The sequence below is a fragment of the Schistocerca americana genome, chromosome 7 (assembly GCF_021461395.2).
Source record: "Schistocerca americana isolate TAMUIC-IGC-003095 chromosome 7, iqSchAmer2.1, whole genome shotgun sequence".
Classification (NCBI taxonomy): Eukaryota; Metazoa; Arthropoda; class Insecta; order Orthoptera; family Acrididae; genus Schistocerca; species Schistocerca americana.
Genome location: NC_060125.1, coordinates 389,076,061 through 389,096,784, shown reverse-complemented (window position 1 = coordinate 389,096,784; position 20,724 = coordinate 389,076,061). Strand labels below are relative to the sequence as shown.

The window sequence follows — 20,724 nt, the reverse complement described above, 5'->3', positions numbered from 1 at the left end:
ATACAACATGTAATCTTCAGAAAATGTAATACATCTGACAGCACTGAAACGCTTTGTGAAACCATACCGTCTTAATATCATTGTAGCTGGTTTTGATAACAAAAACAAACAGTGCACTGGATGATTTGCGTATGTGTGATATTCTGTGTGATGGTGGAGGCACTGTAACTGTAAGAAGAAAAACAAAATTACTATCTCTACCATTAGCATATAAAAAAGTTCGAAGATTCATGTTTCCGAATTTCTGATTGCAATATACAACCAAAAAGACAACTACAGTGGAAGAGAGGCAGAAAATCACACATACAGACAACACAAAAAATGTTTATCTAAACAAATGCACTTGAAAGGAGAACAAATTTTCGAAACGCGTTGTGCTAAGATTGCAAAAAGTGGTGCATTTTTCTATTATTTAACTCAAGAAAAGAATTAATTATTTTTCGAACAGGTAATAGATTTCACAGTTACTCCTTTCTTTCGCATTTCTGTCTATACATTCGTGTGTTTTGTGGATGCGTGTTTGCATTTGCTCCAACATTACAAGTGAGGACAAAGTCGAGTCGTTTTCGCCACTGAAAGATACTTATGGCCCAATTCAAGACAAATGTAAAATTGTGCACTAAACATTTTATTCATTCGATATCATTTTCCCCCCTGAAGGAGAAACTAAAATGAATAAGGGAGAAGTGCAACAGCAACATCAACAACAACACCAAAAACAAAAAAGCATGTGCTTCGAATAGATATTCTATGACAGGTATGTAGTTTTTCGCCGGCCGCGGTGACCGGGCGGTTCTAGGCGCTTCAGTCCTGAACCGCGCGACTGCAACGGTCGAAGGTTCGAATCCTGCCTCGGGCATCGATGTGTGTGATGTCCTTAGGTTCGTTAGTTTAAAGTAGTTCTAAGTTCTACGGGACTGATGACCTCAGATGTTAAGTCCCATAGTCGTCAGAGCCATTTGTAGTTTTTCGCCCATACTGTTTAATCTATACATCGGGGAAGCAATGTTGGACATAAAAGAAAAGTTCAGGAGTGGATAGAATTCAATATGGAAGGATGTCAATGGTCAGATCAGTTGATGACATTGTTATGCTCCGTGAAAGACGATGAACTGTAGGAAACCTTGAATGGATTGTCGTGTAACGAGCACACGTCATTGATTTAGAGTAAATCGAAGAAAGAGAAGCAGCAGAAATCAGATTATCGAAAAACTTAACATCCAATGTTCGGTCCACAAAACAGACAAACCAAAGGAAATCTGCCATCTTGCAATCAAAATAACACATGACGGACGTAGCAGGGAGGACGTGAAAAGCAATGGCCACAGGCACAGAGGGCGGTTCCTGGCCAAAAGAAGCTTTATCAAGTTACCTTCCCTTAAGCAAGTGGGAGCACTCAATGATATGACTTTCAAAATGATGGAGCACAGAAATCTGCCGTCGTTTCCTGTCAGGTTTTATTAAAGCAAATCTAGATTGCTTCGGTCACAGTTCATTCAAAAGTCTTGAATGAACTGTGATAGAAGCCCGAACAACAGGGGACTGACATGCTAGGACATGTATTGAAACTATGATGTACTGCAGTGATAGTGGCTAGGCACTAGCCGAAATCTAGATTTGCTTTAATAAAACCTGAAATGAAAGGACGATTAATTGCTGCACTCCATCATTTTCAAAAGAAGCTTCCTATTATTATGTATCACAGGTCTTAATTTGAGAAAGACATTTCTGAGAATGTATGTTTGGGGCAATGTGTAGTAGTTAATCATGGATTGCGGGAAAACCGGAAAAGAAGAGAATCGAAGCGTCTGAAATGCGCTACAGGAGGTTGTGGGAAATTAGATGTGCTGATATGATATGAGGAAGGCCAAGATCATGTGGAGAATATATAGAAGAAGAAAGGACAAGACGATTTTTGACAGGCGTTAAAATATCAAGGAATAACTTCCATGGTACTAAAGGGGCTTGAAGAGCGAAAAAATGTGGGATAAGACAGAGCATAGAACTTATTGAAGACGTAGGTGCAAGTGCTATTCTCAGATTAAGTGGTGGGCACAAGAGAGGGATTCGCGGCGAATCTCATCAAATGAGTTGGAATACCGAAGAAAAAAGGTGTTTCATACGAATATTATAAAAGGGTTGTTGCGTTTTGGTTAAAGCAAGGACTTACTCCTGTTCGTTATATCTTAAAAGGAAGAGCGTGAATGAACATGAGAAACCAATAAACAGGCATGCATATGTACACGTATTCATTGCGAAATATACTTGAGAATTTGGAAGCTAGTAACACTACACACCAGTCAACGAAAATAGGAATTCGTGAACAGCTACAGTAAATTAATTCACCCAGGAATGATTACAAATGAGAAAACGGTCCACATACTTCTCGGTGCTCGTTCAAAACAGGAGCAGGAATGGAGTTGTAAGAGCAACGATGATGGGTCGTGAGGTGTGCACTTCAGCACCAAAATGTCAAACCTGTTCTGCTCATGTTAGCACACAGTGATAACACACTAAATTTTACAATTCAGTATCACTAACTGGACCACTGTTCGATTCACGACATGTCGCAACTTGTGAATGCCATTAACGATGGTACTGCACTACCAAACACTTACAGGAATAAGAGAAGATAAATCATTTAACTTCATCACTGTTAGAACTAAAATGTTATGTAAATCGGTAAAAGACGTTTGTATTGGAGGGAAATGCTCTCTGTTAATATAGGAAACATAATTATCATAGTCTACATTTCAGAGATGTACCTGTTACCGTTTATTGTTAGTTGCAATTCGCCGTCGACAACTGCGGTTGTAAAAGGATAACTCACTTGAACGACAGCCGACATTGCGTCAGTTCATTTAAGGAACGCGGTCGCGCCTAGTACATCGTTACTCGCGTGCTATCGCGTGTTTGCTTCGTATGACGTGTTTTCGAGACAGTAACCGATGACGTCATTCCTGATAAATGTGATAGGTAGTAGGAATACTGCTTTGAGAGCCGGTGTGATCTGCTCGTGTGCAACCTCGACAGGTCTGTGAAAGAACGTTGTTGAGAACACACAAGGTCCTGGTTCCGGAAGTGTTTGTAAACACCATGGTCCCAGAAAGTAATAAATGTTCTCAGTGAACCACGTCTCACAAAATCCGCGAATCATGATTAGAAATAACGTTCAGTTGCCTTCCTATATCATTCATTCGCAGAACGCCACATTATTTCTACAGTTAGTTCACGAGAGCAAAGGGAAAAATGTTCAGGCTACCATACATTTGTTTTAATTCTGCCAGTACAGCGTTCCAAAACGGCAGTGACGTGTTTCGAAAAGGATAATATGAAATACCACCATATCGCAAAATTGTTTATCATCTACGAAGAAGTCATCATGAGTCAATAAGGCTTATTAGGTGTCTGCTCATTCATTTCAAACAGAAATGGGCGGTAGAATTCAACATCTCCGTTCTTCTTTTGTTGATAACCCACCAGAAGGACGTTCAAAAACTGTAACCGCAGAAGAGAACGTGAGAAAGATGACTATGGTAGCGGACAATAGACAATGAAACATTTATGAAGTAGCTCACAGAACCCATGTTTTACTGTCGAACCAAAAACTGTTTAGAGGAGAGGTAATGATCAGTATTTCTGTGAAGCAAAAAGGATTTCTTCTCATTGTTTATTTGCAAGTTTAACAATGTGGAATACCACGCAGTGTTTTGGACCAAACAGTATGGAATAAAGGAATGGATGATGAGTGAAAATAAGTGAAGGCTAAAACTCCTTACGACAAAGATAGTTTGACAAATAAATAAGTTTCAAAGCTAACAAAGAGATTATGCGAGGTGTCGAAGAACATTTTGCAGATATTCCTTTCTCAAGGCATGTGGAATAAAATCTACTCTCAATGAAAAGTTTTTCACTAACCTCAAGCGGGTTACGTTGAAAATGAAGCACAATTTTTTACCCGTCACAAAGTCAGTCAGCGTGTGATCTTCCTCCTCTTAAATCTGCTGTTAAACATAAGCGCGTTTTGTGAAACTATGAGAACGATGTCTGTGGATAACTGCAATTTTTCGGCCCTGTATTTGTTACATACATACACCCAGCTGCGAGACACCACTTCGGCCTACGGATTTTAGTTTTTTGTCTAATTGTGGTTTTAGTGTAATGTTTCATATCTATTACGCTGTTTGAGAGAATGTGGTGACGGCAGAGACGACTGGACGACAACGCCACCATTCAGTGGTCGCAAGAAGCGAAACCATGACTATCGAAACCACTGTAAAGAGTTAAAGCGCTACCCCTTTGTCTGTTTTGAGAGTCATTGGAAGTTTTTATTGAGTGAGTTAAGCCTCACATGGAACATGGTGATTTATAAGATTCTGCACTTTTATTGTTGATACGCGAGAAGGTACGTGTTTTCATTGTTACGTTGATGAATGTATTTCTCTATAATGCGCCAAATATTGTGTAAAATAAAAGTGGTAGAGTTGAATGCAGGGTAGAGGGTAATGCCTAAGAATGGGGTTAAAAAAAGAAGGTGAAAGTGGGCGAGACATGTAGGATTTGCTCCGGTTTTTGTATTATTCTTGTTAAGTGGAAAGAGTAGGTTGGATATGGTTAGAGCAGGGCTTCCCAACGTTTTCAGCTCGCGCATCCCTTCTTCAGTCGAAAATCCATGGCGGACCCCTAGGCAGTCAAGAGCACAGTAATTTTAAATTTCAGAGCGGAACCCATGGGAACTGAAAGCTTCGTAACGCAAGTGCCACGTTCCCAATGAACCTTGAACCTCCCCCCCCCCCCCTCGCTCCCCTGAAGTATCAATAGTCTTTGGTTTAGAAATGAATGAAAACAACTTGAAATTAATGATCCAATTTGAATTCCCACTGTATCCAGACACTTATTAGTGGATTTACTCCCTTTGTTCAACACACTATAGTCTGATTAAAATTACTTGGTAATTGACATTTCACACTTTGGAGCTGCCTTCCTCCAAGAGCAATCAACGTCACGTCCAAACTGTTTGCTGTTGACAAGCTGCTGCTTGTGGTCTGTTCACTTCCACTGTTTGGCTACTGTTGTGTAAGGAGCATGCATATTTCGTAACAGTGGTGCGTGTGTGTGGTTTTTCGTGAAATCAGAAGAAAAATGTTCAAGTGTATGTAAAGTCTATGGGACTTAACTGCTGATGTCATCAGTCCCTAGTCTTACACACTATTAACCTAAGTTTAACTTCCGCTAAGGATCACACACACACACACACACACACACACACACATGCACACACACACACACACATGTGCGTGGCCATTCCGACTGTGAAGAAAAGAGGTAGACCCATGATACAAACACATCATGAGAGAAAAGAGGCTAAGGAATTGCCATTAAGGGACTATTGTGACATCTGTTGTGGAATGTGTTGGAATACTTTCACCCGGTTTACATGCGTTTCCAAAACCGGATTTCGTAAGCTTTGCACTTCCGCTTTTGGTTGGTCGATAAACACTTCAAAATCGATTCTGGAAATCTGCTTGTATAAAGACATTTTCCAGTTCCACAATCGATTTTCGTGCCCATGTAAACAGCTCGGAAAGTCTACTTATTTTTATGTCTTTGCGTATCCGCTGAACGGCAGCTGTCAGTCCATAGGCGGCAGCTAGCAGGTGGCGTTGTAACAGTTTAGCCACAGCTGCAACTTCAACTACTACTTGGACACTATATCGTGGCAGTCAGCCTTCACTGTAAATAAGTTAGGAAAACAAACAGACTCTCTTATTTCTACATAAGAAGACAAAGCATTTCACAGAAGGTATGACTTTTTTTCGGAAAGGAAACAATTCTGGCAGAGGAGGTTTACCTTTTACAAGGTGGCATGTGAAAAGTCTTCATTTGTTTATGCTCGTAGCCAGTTGGCACAATATAGTGTCAGAGTAATAACAAGTAATTGTAATTGAAGTATAGGCAGGCCATATTTTTATTTGAGAGGACGGAATATACTATAAAGAAAAGAAATTAGCTTTAGAGATCATTTTAATTTTCGCAACAATAATATCAATGCCAACTGAATTCAATTAGTAATTATTTTGTAAGTGATAGAAGACAGAAACAAAATTCCTACAGTGTTATAGCTCTTCTTCACTGTAGATGAGTCTGCAGGAATAATAATGGAATACTAATGTGATGGTTGAGGGTACTTGTGCTCACACAATTTTGAAAAGTTAGGTTCAGTTCTTGACAACTGGAGACGGATGTTTGGTTCCGCATCTAGACAGCTTCGGTACTTAGTTTTGTGGGGAGCATAGATCGAGAATCCAGATTCACACATGTATGTTTGGCAAACGGAAGAAGTACATGTTTTGCCTTTTCAACAAGGGGGTTGTATTTCTTGCTATCAAAACGGAATCCAAAAGTGTGAGTAGCCGTCAGTGTCAAAACTTGATTTCAAGGTGGGGTCTGTGGCAATTTCTATCAACAAATCATATTCATTTGATGATAGAATGTTTGGCTTTTTGGACATAGTGAATGGGTTGACCACCCATTCGTATTTCTGCAGCTTCTCATCTTCAGCTGTTGGGAAAAAATACTCCAACAATGACATCAAGCTTCGGAGATGTTCCAGAATTTGATGAAACAAATTCTTCCCAAGCGCCAATGTTCTGTTTTTCAAAAACTCCTTGAGAAGAGGAAAACACTCAACCTCCCCCTCCTCGACACTCTCTGCCTAAAAACTGATTTTCCTTTTGAAAGCTCGAACTTTGTCGATAGCACTGACCTTTGTTTAACTTTGCCCTTGGAGTGAAATACTCATTTCATTAATTTTGGAGAAAATATCTGACAAATTGGCAAGTATACACTACCAATTTTCGTCATTAATAAGGTCTGATAATTTCGTGTTATGCTCATAAAGGAAAGCTAAGACTTCCAATCTTAATTCGTACAACCGAGACAGTGCATTCCCACGTGAGAGCCACCTCACCTCTGTGTGGAGAAGCAGGGAACGATGAAGGCTTCCCATATCTTCACAAAGTATTGTGAAAAGTCTTGACTTCAACGGCCTTGATTTCATGTTGTTAATGATTTGAATGGATTCGTCTAAAACTTTCTTGAACGAAACAGGCATTTGTTTCATAGCTAAAGCATATCTGTGGAGAGCACAATGGCTACTGCTGCAATTCTTGGCGTTTTCTTTTATTTTCGTTATTGCTCCAACTGTAGGATCCGTCATAGCTTTTGCACCATCTGCGCTCACATCTATGCAATTAGACCATGAAACTTCGTTAGTCCTTAAAAAATCATCAAATGGACTGAATATTTCAGCACCTGTTGTGTTGGCAGGTAGTAGTCTGCACAATAAGAGGCCCTCCTCAAAACATCCAGAATATTCATAACGGACAAAAGCCATTGAAATCGCTAATCCTGCAAAATCAGTGGATTCATCTACCTGCAGAGAAAATGAATTGTGTTGGATGCAAGAAACAAGAGTGTCTTTCACATCATTTGACATTTCAACAATGCGCTTCTTGATAGTACTGTTTGATAACGTCACCGAAGATACAAACTTTACTGCCTTTTCGTCTGGCATGGAAAAAACAATATCTTCAACACACGGCTTTATGAGATTTCCTGCAATGGTATGAGCTTTGCCTATTTTTGCCACTCGATAACTAACCAAGAAAGAAGCTTTTAATGAATTTTCATTAATTGTTTTTGCATGAGTTTTCATGCAATGCTGAGAACCAGCTAGTTCAGCACTCTTCCTTTTGAAAAAATCAATGTCTTTAGCCTGGAAATCTGGGTGAGTACCTTCAAAATGATGGTGCAATTTAACTGGAACCATTAAACTGTTTGGAAAGACTCGTGCACAAATTACACACTGAGCTTTACCCTCCTTTGTCTCCATAAAGCCCATTTCTAAATAGCTTTCATTGTACTTTCGCTTCTTCGTTATTCCACTTCCACAGGATCTTGCAAGCAATGGAGTACTTGCAGTGTTTTCAGATAATAAATCCGGCTGTGGAGCTCCTTGTGATTGTTCTTCCTTTGGTCGTCCTCCCTCCTCATCCATTTGAACTGGAAACTTCCCTTGTTGTGAAGGCGATGGAGAAACTGCACCCTTCTTCAATGATCCGGACTTCAGCCACCGATGCATGTCAGAAGTAATAAACTGTTCAAAAATCGACTTATGATATAGGTGGTGCACTGACAAAGCAAGTTCAACATTTAATGATGCCTGTGGCCGCATACAAGCCAGCGAGCACTGATTGGTCAACAAAGCTCGCTCTGCGCATGCGTAATAGGTTTCAGCGCATCTAGCGCCGTGATCCTGCGCACAAACAACCCCCGTATTGTTGTGAAACAGTCGATCAGAGAAGCCGCATTCTCCGGCACTAAACTGTGTATGCGTTCTCACTTAGGAACCGCAAAGGCTGCTTAGGAATATGACCTAAAGTAAAAAAAGTACACGTTTTTCACAGGAAAAAAATAGTGATGAATTTGATTTTCACATTTTTATTCAATTCTTTTACTCACTATTTTGCACGATTTGGTGAAAGGTGGCTGCGGACCCCCTAGAAAGAGCCGGCGGACCCCTAAGGGTTCCGCGCACCACGCGTTGGGAAGCCCTGGGCTAGAGAATTGGTGGGAGTATCAGTTTGTTTTATTACGCAACACCACGCCAACTAGTGTAATAATTTTCTTGTATAACAACGTATCAGTGGGCCAGCATCACGTTTTTATGTTTTTAGATCGAAAATGTCATTCATAATAACGCAGTTTTAATGTTGATATACTTCTAATTTTGCACAGATTTAAATAATACAGAGGTGAAGCGGGACCACTAATTTGCAAATTCAGATGCAAAAGAAGTTTTAAGAAAGAAAATCGAAGTTTTCAAATTTTTCCCATTGAAACAATTAATTTCTTTTTATGCAACTGGCTGCGTTGTGATATCTCTGAGGCGAAAATAACGCTCGGACAGTTGGCCGCACATTAAAAACCACCGTCATTCCATCTTCAGTTAGAAGTTTTTTTTTTTAAAAAATAATAAATATAATCTCATTGCCGAACAAAATGAATTAAGTGTTGGTATAGCTTCTAGTTTTTTTAACTGTTACGAGAACGCATTGCTCTTGGCGTATCTAGTCGAAGACGTAATACAAAATCTGAGTGATCTATAAAGAATCATACAGTAATTATCTCTCGATGATTATTAGGAAACCATCAGTTTTAACCGCCTACGATTATAATAGTTCTACAGGGAGTATCAGATACCACTTCTTTCGATCTATACAGGGCCAAAAATATTTAAAGTTAGTACGAAACATTTAACATTCGTTGTCACTGCCACGTTACAAGGCGGGCACAGTAAAAATATAGGTATCTGATACTGTGGTGTTGGTCTTGCAGTTGCAAGGTAATACGCAGAGATTATCTTTTACTCTTCATCAGTCAGCCACTGGAATAGCAAGGAAGATGAATAATATTAAGAAATTCCCTCTGTACGCACTCCGTAAGAGACGTATGAAAACTAAAGAAGAGCGCAAACGTCTGCTTACCTTCACGTTTCGTGAAGAAATCGACGTAAGTGGTCCCTAGGAGGGGCAGAGCTACATGGCCTGGAAGTTTCTCGACCTGGCTCCAACGCCATTTCCTGGAAATGATGCTCGCAGACACTGCGACCACGATGATCGTCAACAGAAGCGCTGTTAAGTCGAGCATCGCTCGGAGCCGTCTCAAAATGTTGCCGGTAGCGACACACGGACGAGACTGAGCGCCGAGGTGTGGACTAAGACTGCTGCAGTTGTGCGCGGCAGAGGCCGACCTTCAGACTTCCCCCACCGCCGCAAAACAGCTGGTTCGCAGGACTAGCACAATGCGCTGCTGAGTATCGGGGATACGCGGGAGGGGTCACCAGTGAACATCGCAGCGGCTGCTAGCATTGGTTTAGCTTCAGACAGCAGTCATTTGCGAGTTCGATCCCGCTTAATTTACCCTTAGGGACTAAGTGGTTTTCCTCTGAAACCGACAGTCTGCCCGGTGAGCTACAGCACGTAAGGACGATGTTGAACAGAACGGCTACTGTGACAGACAGGTACGCCATGCATTCCGTTCTAAGCAAGTTCAAAGCGGGGACGTAAATAAAGATACGAAGGCATCCACTGCAACGGACTTCTTACCGTATTTTGGCGGCTTCGCTTAAAGAATAGAAAAAAATCCCCACGGGACACGACCTCAAGTCGCCTACCAGCAAAACTGAGGAATTTGTTGTGCTTGTTCAGAGACAATCTTGGTGTTAGGAAACTACGCATATATAAGATGCCATGCCTATGTGGGAAACCTTACCTGCCGAACCGTGCAAAAGAGTTGTGTTGAACACCATCGTCATACACTTCTGGGGCAACATCATAAATCAACAGTAGCGGAGCACTCCTTGGACACGGGAAATCGCATGTCTTACGATAAGACTGATGTATTACTCTCAGCATCATTGTTCTGGGACTGTGTTCTTACGGAGACCATATACAGGATGGTCCATTGATCGTGAACGGGCCAAATATCTCACGAAATAAGCATCAAACAAAAAAAGTTCAAAGAACGAAACTTGTCTAGCTTGAAGTGGGAAACCAGATGACGCTATGGTTGGCCCGCTAGATGGCGCTGCCATAGCTCAAACGGATATCAACTACGTTTTTTAAAATAGGAAACCTCACGTTTTATTACATATTCGTATAGTACGTAAAGAAATATGAATGTTTTAGTTGGACCATTTTTTTCACTTTGTGATACATGGCGCTGTAATAGTCACAGACATATAGCTCACAATTTTCGACGAACAGTTGGTAACAGGTAGGTTTTTTATTATTAATATACAGAACGAAGGAACGTTTCAACATTTTATTTCGGTTGATCCAATGCGATACATGTACCTTTGTGAACTTATCATTTCTGAGAACGCATACTGTTACAGCATGATTACCTGTAAATACCACATTAATGCAATAAATGCTCAAAATTATGTCCGTCAACCTCAATGCATTTGGCAATACATGTAACGACATTCCTCTCAACAGCGAGTAGTTTGCCTTCCGAAATGTTCGCACATGCATTGACAATGCGCTGACGCATGGTGTAAGGCGTTGTCGGTGAATCAGGATAGCAAATATCCTTCAAGTTTAACCACAGAAAGAAATCCGGGGACGTCAAATCCGGTTAACGTGCGGGCCACGATATGGTGCTTCGACGACCAATCCGCCTGTTATGAAATATGCTATTCAATATCGCTTCAACCGCACGCGTGATATGTGTCGGACATCCATCATGTTCGAAGTACATCGCCATTCTGTCATGCAGTGAAACATCTTGTAGTTACATCGATAGAACAGTACGTAGGAAATCAGCATACATTGCACCATTTAGATTGCCATCGATAAAATGGGGGCCAATTATCCTTCCTCCCATAATGCCGCACCATACATTAACCCGCCAAGTTCGCTGATGTTCCACTTGTCGCAGCCATCGTGGATTTTCCGTTGCCCAATAGTGCATATCATGCCGGTTTACGTTACCGCTGTTGGTGTATGACACTTCGTCGCTAAATAGAACGCGTGCAAAAAATCTGTCATTGTCCCGTAATTTCTCTTGTGCCCAGTGGCAGAACTGTACATGATGTTCAAAGTCGTCGCCATGCAATTCCCGGTGCATAGAAATATGGTACCGGTGTAATAGATGTTGATGTAGCATTCTCAACACCGACGTTTTTGAGATTCCCGATTCTCGCGCAATTTGTATGCTACTGATGTGCCGATTAGCCGCGACAGCAGCTACGACACCTACTTGGGCATCATCATTTATTGCAGGTCGTGGTTGACGTTTCACATGTGGCTGAACACATCCTGTTTCCTTAAATAACGTAACTATCCGGCGAACGGTCCGGACACTTGGATGATGTCATCCTGAATACCGAGCAGCATACATAGCACACGACCGTTGGGCATTTTGATCACAATAGCCATACATATAGACCTTTTCCGCAATTGGTAAACAGTCCATTTTAACACGGGTTATGTATCACGAAGCAAATACAGTCCACACTGCCGGAATGTTACGTGATACCACTAAGTTATAGGTTTGTGACTATTACAGCGCCATCTATCACAAAGCGAAAAAAGTGATCCAACTAAAACATTCGTATTTCTTTACGTACTACCCGAATATGTAATAAAAAGGGGGGTTACTATTTTAAAAAACGCAGTTGATATCCGTTTGACCTATGGCAGCACCATCTAGCGGGCCAACCATAGCGCCATCTGGTTTCCCCCTTCAAGATATACGAGTTTCGTTCTTTGTAGTTTTTTCTTTTGATGCTTATTTTGTGAGATATTTGGCTCGGTCACTATCAATGGACCACCCTGTATATCCGTACTGCAGACAATCTTATCAATAGGGATGCAGGTTTTGCATTAAACGACGCTTGGAATCCAGAACTGGCTGTTATTAAATCACAACAGCAGAAACAAGAGCTTCCGGTTCATCATTCGACGCAACGCACTGCTGAGACTGAATTCAGTTTTTAATGACAGGAGCGTGTGGCAGCACAGTCGTTGCCCAAGCGCACCCGCGAATGGTCTTCCTACGGCTGCCAGTGGGTGTCACTTTGAGCACCAACTCCGAGCGTCTTCCCGCACACGTGTATTGCCTGCTTCTGACCTGATAGACTTCGACTGCACCGCTTGCCCATCATTAGTCGCAGTGACAACAGCAGCTGTAACCACCTGAAGGTGGCGAAAACTGTATCGACGAAATACTGTGCGATTTGCACAATATGGTCCGACAGCAAACCCGAGAAGAGGATTTAAAACCACCACTTTATTTATTTATTATTATTTTTTGATGTACCAGAGCCTTTTGCGTGACACCGCCAAAGCTAAGGCAAGACAGAGACATTTAGTGGCACACTGAGTAGTTCTACGAGTGCTGTGCATTGTAGCACTCACTTAACGACGTTCAAAGCAACGTTCGGTGCGGAGATTGTGCTACGTGATTGTGATATGTGGGGGTTTCTTCTTCCTTTTTCATAGTGCTCATATTGAAGAGTTCATTGACAGAGAAAGTAAATATACTCATTGACAGAGAAAGTAAGTATACCAACAGCTATTGTAACGTAATTTTGAGTTTGCACTACTGCTGTTATGAGCGGTTTCGAAATGAAACCACTAGAGGACTACGTACTTTTGATATAAATATATTGAATTTAGGCCCATTTTTACTTGCTCTTTAGGACTATAATTCGTTTTAGGCATTATGAGTTCATGGAGGTTTGAGAATGTGGGGTTATTTCTAGGAAAAATGGCTTACATGAAATGATGTGTGATTGAAAACTGTACATGCCAGTGGTTCCAATGTGAAACCACAACTTTAAAACAATTTATTGTTTACTTTGTGACAATTTTTTCTTGTATTCGTTGCTTACTATGGCGATAAAGGTGAGTTTTTCAAGAAATTTTAAAATTATTTTTTGTTTCATGCTGTTGGGACTCAACGGGTTAATACGGGGTACGTAAGTGTGCGCTAGTCAAGTGTTGCACGGTTGCACATTTAATAGTTAATGTTACAGGCATGATAGGAACCTGTTACGCGTCAAAATATGTTGCGCTTGTCGTCATGAATGAACGAGTCGCCTTAGCTTATGTACGGATCAACTGTATGTTAACTTTAAGTTAAAACGTTGTTGTGGTTATGTTCGCCTGTAGTGTCCTTATGTAAAATTGTTGTGAAGAGGTTGTTATAGACGGAAGAAGAGTAGAAAGATTGCGAGCTGTGGGTATCGGGTGTTTCCAACCTTCCAGCAACATGAGCGGCGAAGAAAGGTCACAGTTCGTCGTGATAGACGGTAAATCATCGAGTAGAACAGAAGAGATATCTGGCGTTCCGCAAGGTAGTGTCATAGGCCCTCTGCTGTTCCTGATTTACATAAATAATCTAGGTGATAATCTGAGCAGCCCCCTTAGATTGTTTGCAGATGATGCTGTAATTTACCGTCTAGTAAAATCATCAGGCGATCAATTCCAATTACAAAAGAATCTAGAGAGAATTTCTGTACGGTGCGAAAAGTGGCAATTGTCACTAAGCAAAGAAAAGGTCATCCACATGGCTACTAAAAGAAATCAGATAAATTTTGGGTATACGGTAAATCGCACAAATCTAAGGGCTGTCAATTCGACTAAATACCTAGGAATTACAATTACGAGCAATTTAAATTGGGAAGACCACATAGATAATTGGGGAAGGCCAAACAAAGACTGCGCTTTGTAGACAGAACACCTAGAAGATGCGACAAACCCACTAAAGAGACAGCCTACATAACACTTGTCAGTCCTCTGCTGGAATATTGCTGGGCGGTGTGGGATCCTTATCAGGTAGGATTGTCGGAGGACATCGAAAAAGTGCAAAGAAGGGCAGCCCGTTTCGTGTTATCGCGGAATAGGGATGAGAGTGTCACTAATATGATATGCGAGCTGCGGTGGCAGTCACTGGCGGTTTTCTTTGCGGCGAGATCTATTTATGAAATTTCAATCGCCAACTTTCTCTTTCGAATGCGAAAATATTTTGTTGACACCCACCTACGTAGGGAGAAATGATCATCATAATAAAATAAGGGAAATCACAGCTCGAACGGAAAGATTTAGGTGTTCTTTTTTCCCACCCGCCATTAGAGAGTGGAATGGTAGAGAAGTAGTATGAAAATGATTCGATGAGCCCTCTGCCAGGCACTTAAGTGTGAATTGCAGAGTAACCATGTAGATGTAGATGTAGAGTATGCACCAAGAGGCAGCCAGCCGCTGAAAAATCACCGACGGCATACATGACATACAACAACTTAATTGTTAAAAGTGGTTGCAACGCTATTCGTTTGTTCAAAGTTAATGGTTCCTAAAAATTTAGTATGACCTTCATGACAGATTTTCGTGAGAATATAGAAAAGTGGTCTGACCGTGGGGGTCTGTCGGTCTGGGAATACCAGGGTTGGCGTTAAACTGTAGGGTAAGCCAGCGCGAGAGGTTGGCTGCAGGTGAATATTGTGGTTCAAAACACTGCGTTTATTGCTTTATAAAGAGGTTAGTACTGATTCCTATGGTTATATTGTTCAGTAACGATTTGGGCTTGAGCGGAATTCGAGCTATCGTTCAGTAAGAGATTACTTAAGATGTTAAAATCGGTTGTCGTATCCTTCAGGGCTTATTAGCTGATGGCTGTACGCTAACAAGTCACTTTTTTAACCCTTTTAGTGCCAAATACGATCTGATCGTGATCAAGATTTTCGGCGAAAAATGCCAGTAACGATCTGATCGTGATGCCTTTCTCATTCATTTCTTCCGCACTTGAAGGCAAAGTTGTTAGTATTTCCTAGCGAATGAGAAAGGCATCACGATCAGGTCGTTACTGGCATTTTTCGCCGAAAATCTGGATCACGACAGATCGTATTTGGCACTAAAAGGGTTAAAGATATTTTGGTGTGATGGTTATTTGTAAGCGGCGTAAATTCAGATTTCGTTCCGGTTTGTTGTACTTGTCGACTTGTACAGAACCATCCCGTGAAGACGAGTGGTTTCTGGTTAGGTCTGGTATTGGTTGTTGAATTGAACTGCGCTCGTGGGTACGAGTCAAGTGAGAAATATTGCGTTAATAGGCACTACATAGTAATTTCCGGAAATTGAGATTTGTTATACAGTGTTGTTGTCCTAAGGTTGACAAGGTCTTTTATTCGAGTTCTAGATAGATTATTTACAAAAGCGGAGCCATTAATTTGAACTATGTTCAGTGCAATAACTCACTTAAGGAATAACTGTGTCGAGAGTCCAACATGTTCTCTAACACATAGTCGTCAACATCTGAAGTGGGGGAGCTGTGTTTGCATATTAAAATGTTATGGTGAAACTGGCTGCGGCAATAGTTATTTCTGTGGCATGTTCGATTATTTTAGTAGTTCGGTTTACACTGGCGCTAGTGCACAGCAGTGACTGCGTGTGTCTGAAAAAGTCGGTGAATAAACTTATCCTTCGTAAGGAGAAAATTTTAAGATCCCAGCATGTTTTTATTCTCCCTAAACTGAGCTAGTCTCATGGACAGGTCTATGTTTCCTTGAAAGATGATTCGTTAGACAAAAGACAGAGAACGACGGAATTGAAGTGGATAAGTACATAATGGGGTAACTTAAGACATCCGAATATTACACTAACACATTTTGATGACAAATTTCTAGCAACATTTTTATCGTCGAGAGATATTTGAATTTTAATTAGAAGAAGGATCACAGTATACCTATTGCATCGTTAATAAGTAAGAATCACAAGTTAGCTCACGTTACAAAGTATGATTATTTACAGAAATAGGTAAGTATGCCCATCACAACGAATCATTAGTGTTTGTACCTTGCTATTGGAGGCTACAAACTAGTGGATATAATTTTAATTGCATTAACGGTAGCTAGTGTGCGCAGTAGGTACGTCAATTTTGTAATCACATATTACTTAGCTATAAATACCATACAGAAGATTATTCACTTATCTTTTGAGGTGGTGGACTGGGGGCTCATAGGAAATATCCCGTGGGGAGTCTACTGAGTTAACAGTATAAAATATATGTTTATTGAAAACGCAATTTTTTTTAGTTTCATTTACAAAAAAGTGACACTTCTTAAGCTAATTAAAATATTAGCCCCCCCCCCTCAAATAACAATGACAAAAGAATACTTAATTAAAAGTTTTGAAGCCGCGCGGGATTAGCCGAGCGGTCTAGGGTGCTGCAGTCATGGACTGTGCGGCTGGACCCGGCGGAGGTTCGAGTCCTCCCTCGGGCATGGGTGTGTGTGTTTGTCCTTGGGATAATTTAGGTTAAGTAGTGTGTAAGCTTAGGGACTGATGACCTTAGCAGTAAAGTCCCATAGGATTTCACACACATTTTTAAAAGTTTTGAATCATGTTCAGTAGTTTTAAACAACAAGTAGCTGCAGCAAATTCAGTACAGCAATAACATTTCTCCAAAATTAAAGAGCCAACAAGACACTCGATAAAATCTTTAATTAAAATTTGCCACCGTTTTCAATTCTATAGCCTAAGACAAACGGATGCATCAAGTTCTAAACAGCACTGAACTGAACTACGAATATTCAATTTGTTTGTACTCTTACAGGCAAGGCAAAAAAAAAAAAAAAAAAAAAAAACCTTGCAAATCTTCTATTTACGGATGTGTCACACGTTGCGCGTATGATAGCGTGTAAATATAGTGAGTGTGAACTTTGTGTTGAAAAGGAGGTAATTAAGCGAGAGGTACAGGACTTAAGTTCCGCAACAGTACAAACCTTGTCATAAAGTTTGAGAATGGACCCAAGTCACAATCCACTGTGGGTAACGCTGACGTCCATTAACGTCTTGACTAATAAACTTTTTTATTTATTCTTCACTCATCTCCACAAACTTCTACAAATATTACAAATAATCAAAAATTAGACGATGTATATTGTATGAGCTATGCAGTGGTCTACGCTGTTTCTTTTTCGTCATCATTGATACACTTAACCAGAAATTTACGACGTCTCTCTTTTAATCTTATCAAAATGTGTGGTATTGATTAAGTAATTTCACACAACCGAGACCAAAAAGCCCGCATCTCGTGGTCGTGCGGTAGCGTTCTCGCTTCCCACGCCCGGGTTCCCGGGTTCGATTCCCGGCGGGGTCAGGGATTTTCTCTACCTCGTGATGGCTGGGTGTTGTGTGCTGTCCTTAGGTTAGTTAGGTTTAAGTAGTTCTAAGTTCTAGGGGACTTATGACCACAGCAGTTGAGTCCCATAGTGCTCAGAGCCATTTGAACCATTTTTGAGACCAAAAGCCAGAAAATAATTCTTTAAATAAAAATCAGTTTTTAATATACCACGTTTTTAGATCGGTTTTAAAAGTATAAAATAATCTCTCCTTACCTCATACAGATTCCTAATCCCATACAGATAATCATGAAATATTTTATTTGTTAATAATAACAGCTATGAAAATACTTGTAACATTTATAATGAAGAACGTGGGGAGCATGCAAAACGTAACTGATCCATGAATAGCTCAGCTTCTTAGTAGTGTCTAAAGCATGCATCCAGAGTTTTCACCTTTTTGGATTTAAATCTTACAACATAGCTATTAAAAATTCACAATCACAAATTTTCAGATTCGTATGGTGTTGGGAATCTGTATGGGGCTAGGAGAAATTATTTTACGCTTTTTGTGGCATTTTATAAACACGGTACCGGTACATTAAAAATTCATTTTATTTTAATAATTATTTTAAATATTATGATCAGTTTTAGCTTGTCTAGTTAAATATTTCGAGTATTTTACGCTGCAGCTGTGAGAAAACTGCATCCATTTCGAACAATACGTCGTATTTATACAAGAACTGGTAATCTTTGAAACGATCGTCAATCTCACGAATTTATCGCAATTGTGTAAGGAATCAGGACATTCAGCTACGGGAACATTTATTACGAGCTGATCAAAAACTAAATTTGTAAATATTTAAAACTTTTATCCCTATTTGATTCTACAGGGTACGGCAGAAACAAAGATCTGTTTTAAAATACATGACACTGACCAACATGGGCTCTCGCAAACGAAGGCGGTACCAGCAAATCTCCGGCAGAACCTGCTGTCCTCATATCTCCGGCATTCGCTCGCCTATAGAAAAGATGAAAGCTCCAGTAACTTCCACTTGCAGAAACATGACTATTATTTAAGGATATCACGTACCTACAGTCATTCTTCTCAATTACCGTTATGGAGTTCAATAGGCATAAGGTGAAGTTACAGCGGCACCGGAAATACCCTTCATCACACACCATATAGGCTTGTACAGTAGTACAACTGGACATATTTATTCATCATATGTATACTCTGTAACAAACCTTACTATGTGTGGCGCAGGGTACTTTGTCTATCTTTTCTGGTCCAGTCGCGAGTGGTGCTCCATGTGAACTACTGTTGGTAGACCTCTGCGTCAGCTCGAGTCTCCTTGATTTTACCTTCGCGGTCTTTTCGCAAAATGTACGTAGAAGGAAGTAGAGTACCGGTTGGCCTTCTATGTCGGAAGTTTAACAGTAAATTACACCGTGATGCACAACGCTTGTCTTACAGTTTTTACCACTGAGCATCCCCGTGAAATATTCACGCTTGCTGAACCAGCCGTTACAAAACGCAATTTTCTGCTCTCAATCTTCTATATTTTCTCTATCGATCCTTTTTCATATGGGTCCCAACTGAGGACCTATACGCGAGTAAGGGTCGATCGAAGGTTTTATAAACCACTTTCTTAGTGAGGAACTAGTCTGTATTATGATTTTTCTGTCGTTAGTTTATAGGGTCATTTCACTTTATACTGCGTGATATCAAGCTCCTAAACACGTTATGAATGTGGATACTTTTAATGATTATTCAACAATAGTGTAATAATACCACAAAGGAAATTTCTGCTTATGTATACATTATAGGATACTTTATTTCTGTTTAGGGTGAACCGTCGAGCACTGCGCTAATCGTCAATCCTGTGCAGGTCTTCCAGCATTTCTTTACAATTTTCTAGAGTTGCGATTGCTCCATATCCAGCATCACCAATATCCGCAGACCTCCTCATGGAGCTTTCGGCCTTGTCCTCTAGGTCAGGGGTGTACAGAGTTTTTAGTGTCCCAGGTAGCAATCCCCCCTCCCATTGCAGTGTATTTAGGTAAGGGCCGCAAGAGGAAAATGTCTTCATTGGTTTAACAAATATTCATCTTATTTAACAAATATGCATGGTGCCAGTAATAGAACTATACGAAAAAAACATAAATTAGTTATAAACTACGGCGTGCACAGTCACGGACTGTGCGGCTGGTCCCGGCGGAGGTTCGAGTCCTCCCTCGGGCATGGGTGTGTGTGTTTGTCCTTAGGATAATTTAGGTTAAGTAGTGTGGGACTGATGACCTTAGCGGTTAAGTCCCGTAGGATTTCACACACATTTGAACATTTTACGGCGTGCACACACTTAATTCAGCATTAAACGTCACTACAGATATTCGGATTTAGGGTATGACACGTTCTATATGCCTGCCATCATTGGAGATGACGTGTCGCAGATGAAAAGCGAAATTCTGCATCACCCGCTGAAGTGTCGGAACATCGATGCTGTCGATGATCTCCTCAGTTGCTGTTTTCAGCTCATCAGTGGTTTGGGTTATTGCTGTACACCTTGTCTTTAATATAGTCCCACGAAAAGGAGTCCCATGTGTTCAGATCCGGAGAATATGGCGGCCAGTCGAGGCCCATGCGGGTGGCCTCTGGGTACCCCACAGCCAGAATGCTGTCCCCAAAGGGCTTCTCCAGGACATCGCACACTCTCCTGCTTCGATGGGGTCGGCTCCGTCTTGCATGAACCACATCTTGCCGAAATTAGGGTCACTTTGGATAATAGGGATGAAATCATCTTCCAAAACCTTCACGTGCTGCTTGGTAGTCACCTTGTCATCAAGGCATATTGCACCCATTATTCCGTGACTGGACACTGCACAACATACAGTCACCTGCTGAGGATGAAGAGATTTCTCGATAGCGAAATGCGGATTCTCATTTCGCCAATTACGCCAACTTTGCTTATTGATGAACCCATCCAAATAAAAGTAAGCTTTGTCGATAAACCAAACCATATTCACGTAAATTT

The 20,724-nt window shown here is 40.8% G+C and overlaps 1 protein-coding gene across 1 annotated transcript in view; it reads right to left on the bottom strand.

The window, feature by feature from the left end:
• Positions 1–9,764, bottom strand: part of LOC124622008 (cytochrome P450 4C1-like) — a 77,500-nt gene extending 67,736 nt beyond the window's left edge. The window contains exon 1 of the mRNA XM_047147559.1: positions 9,549–9,764. Coding sequence (XP_047003515.1) covers positions 9,549–9,711 — 163 coding nt within the window. The 5' untranslated portion in view covers positions 9,712–9,764. The remainder of the gene's footprint in view (positions 1–9,548) is intronic.
• Positions 9,765–20,724: the final 10,960 nt, after the last annotated feature.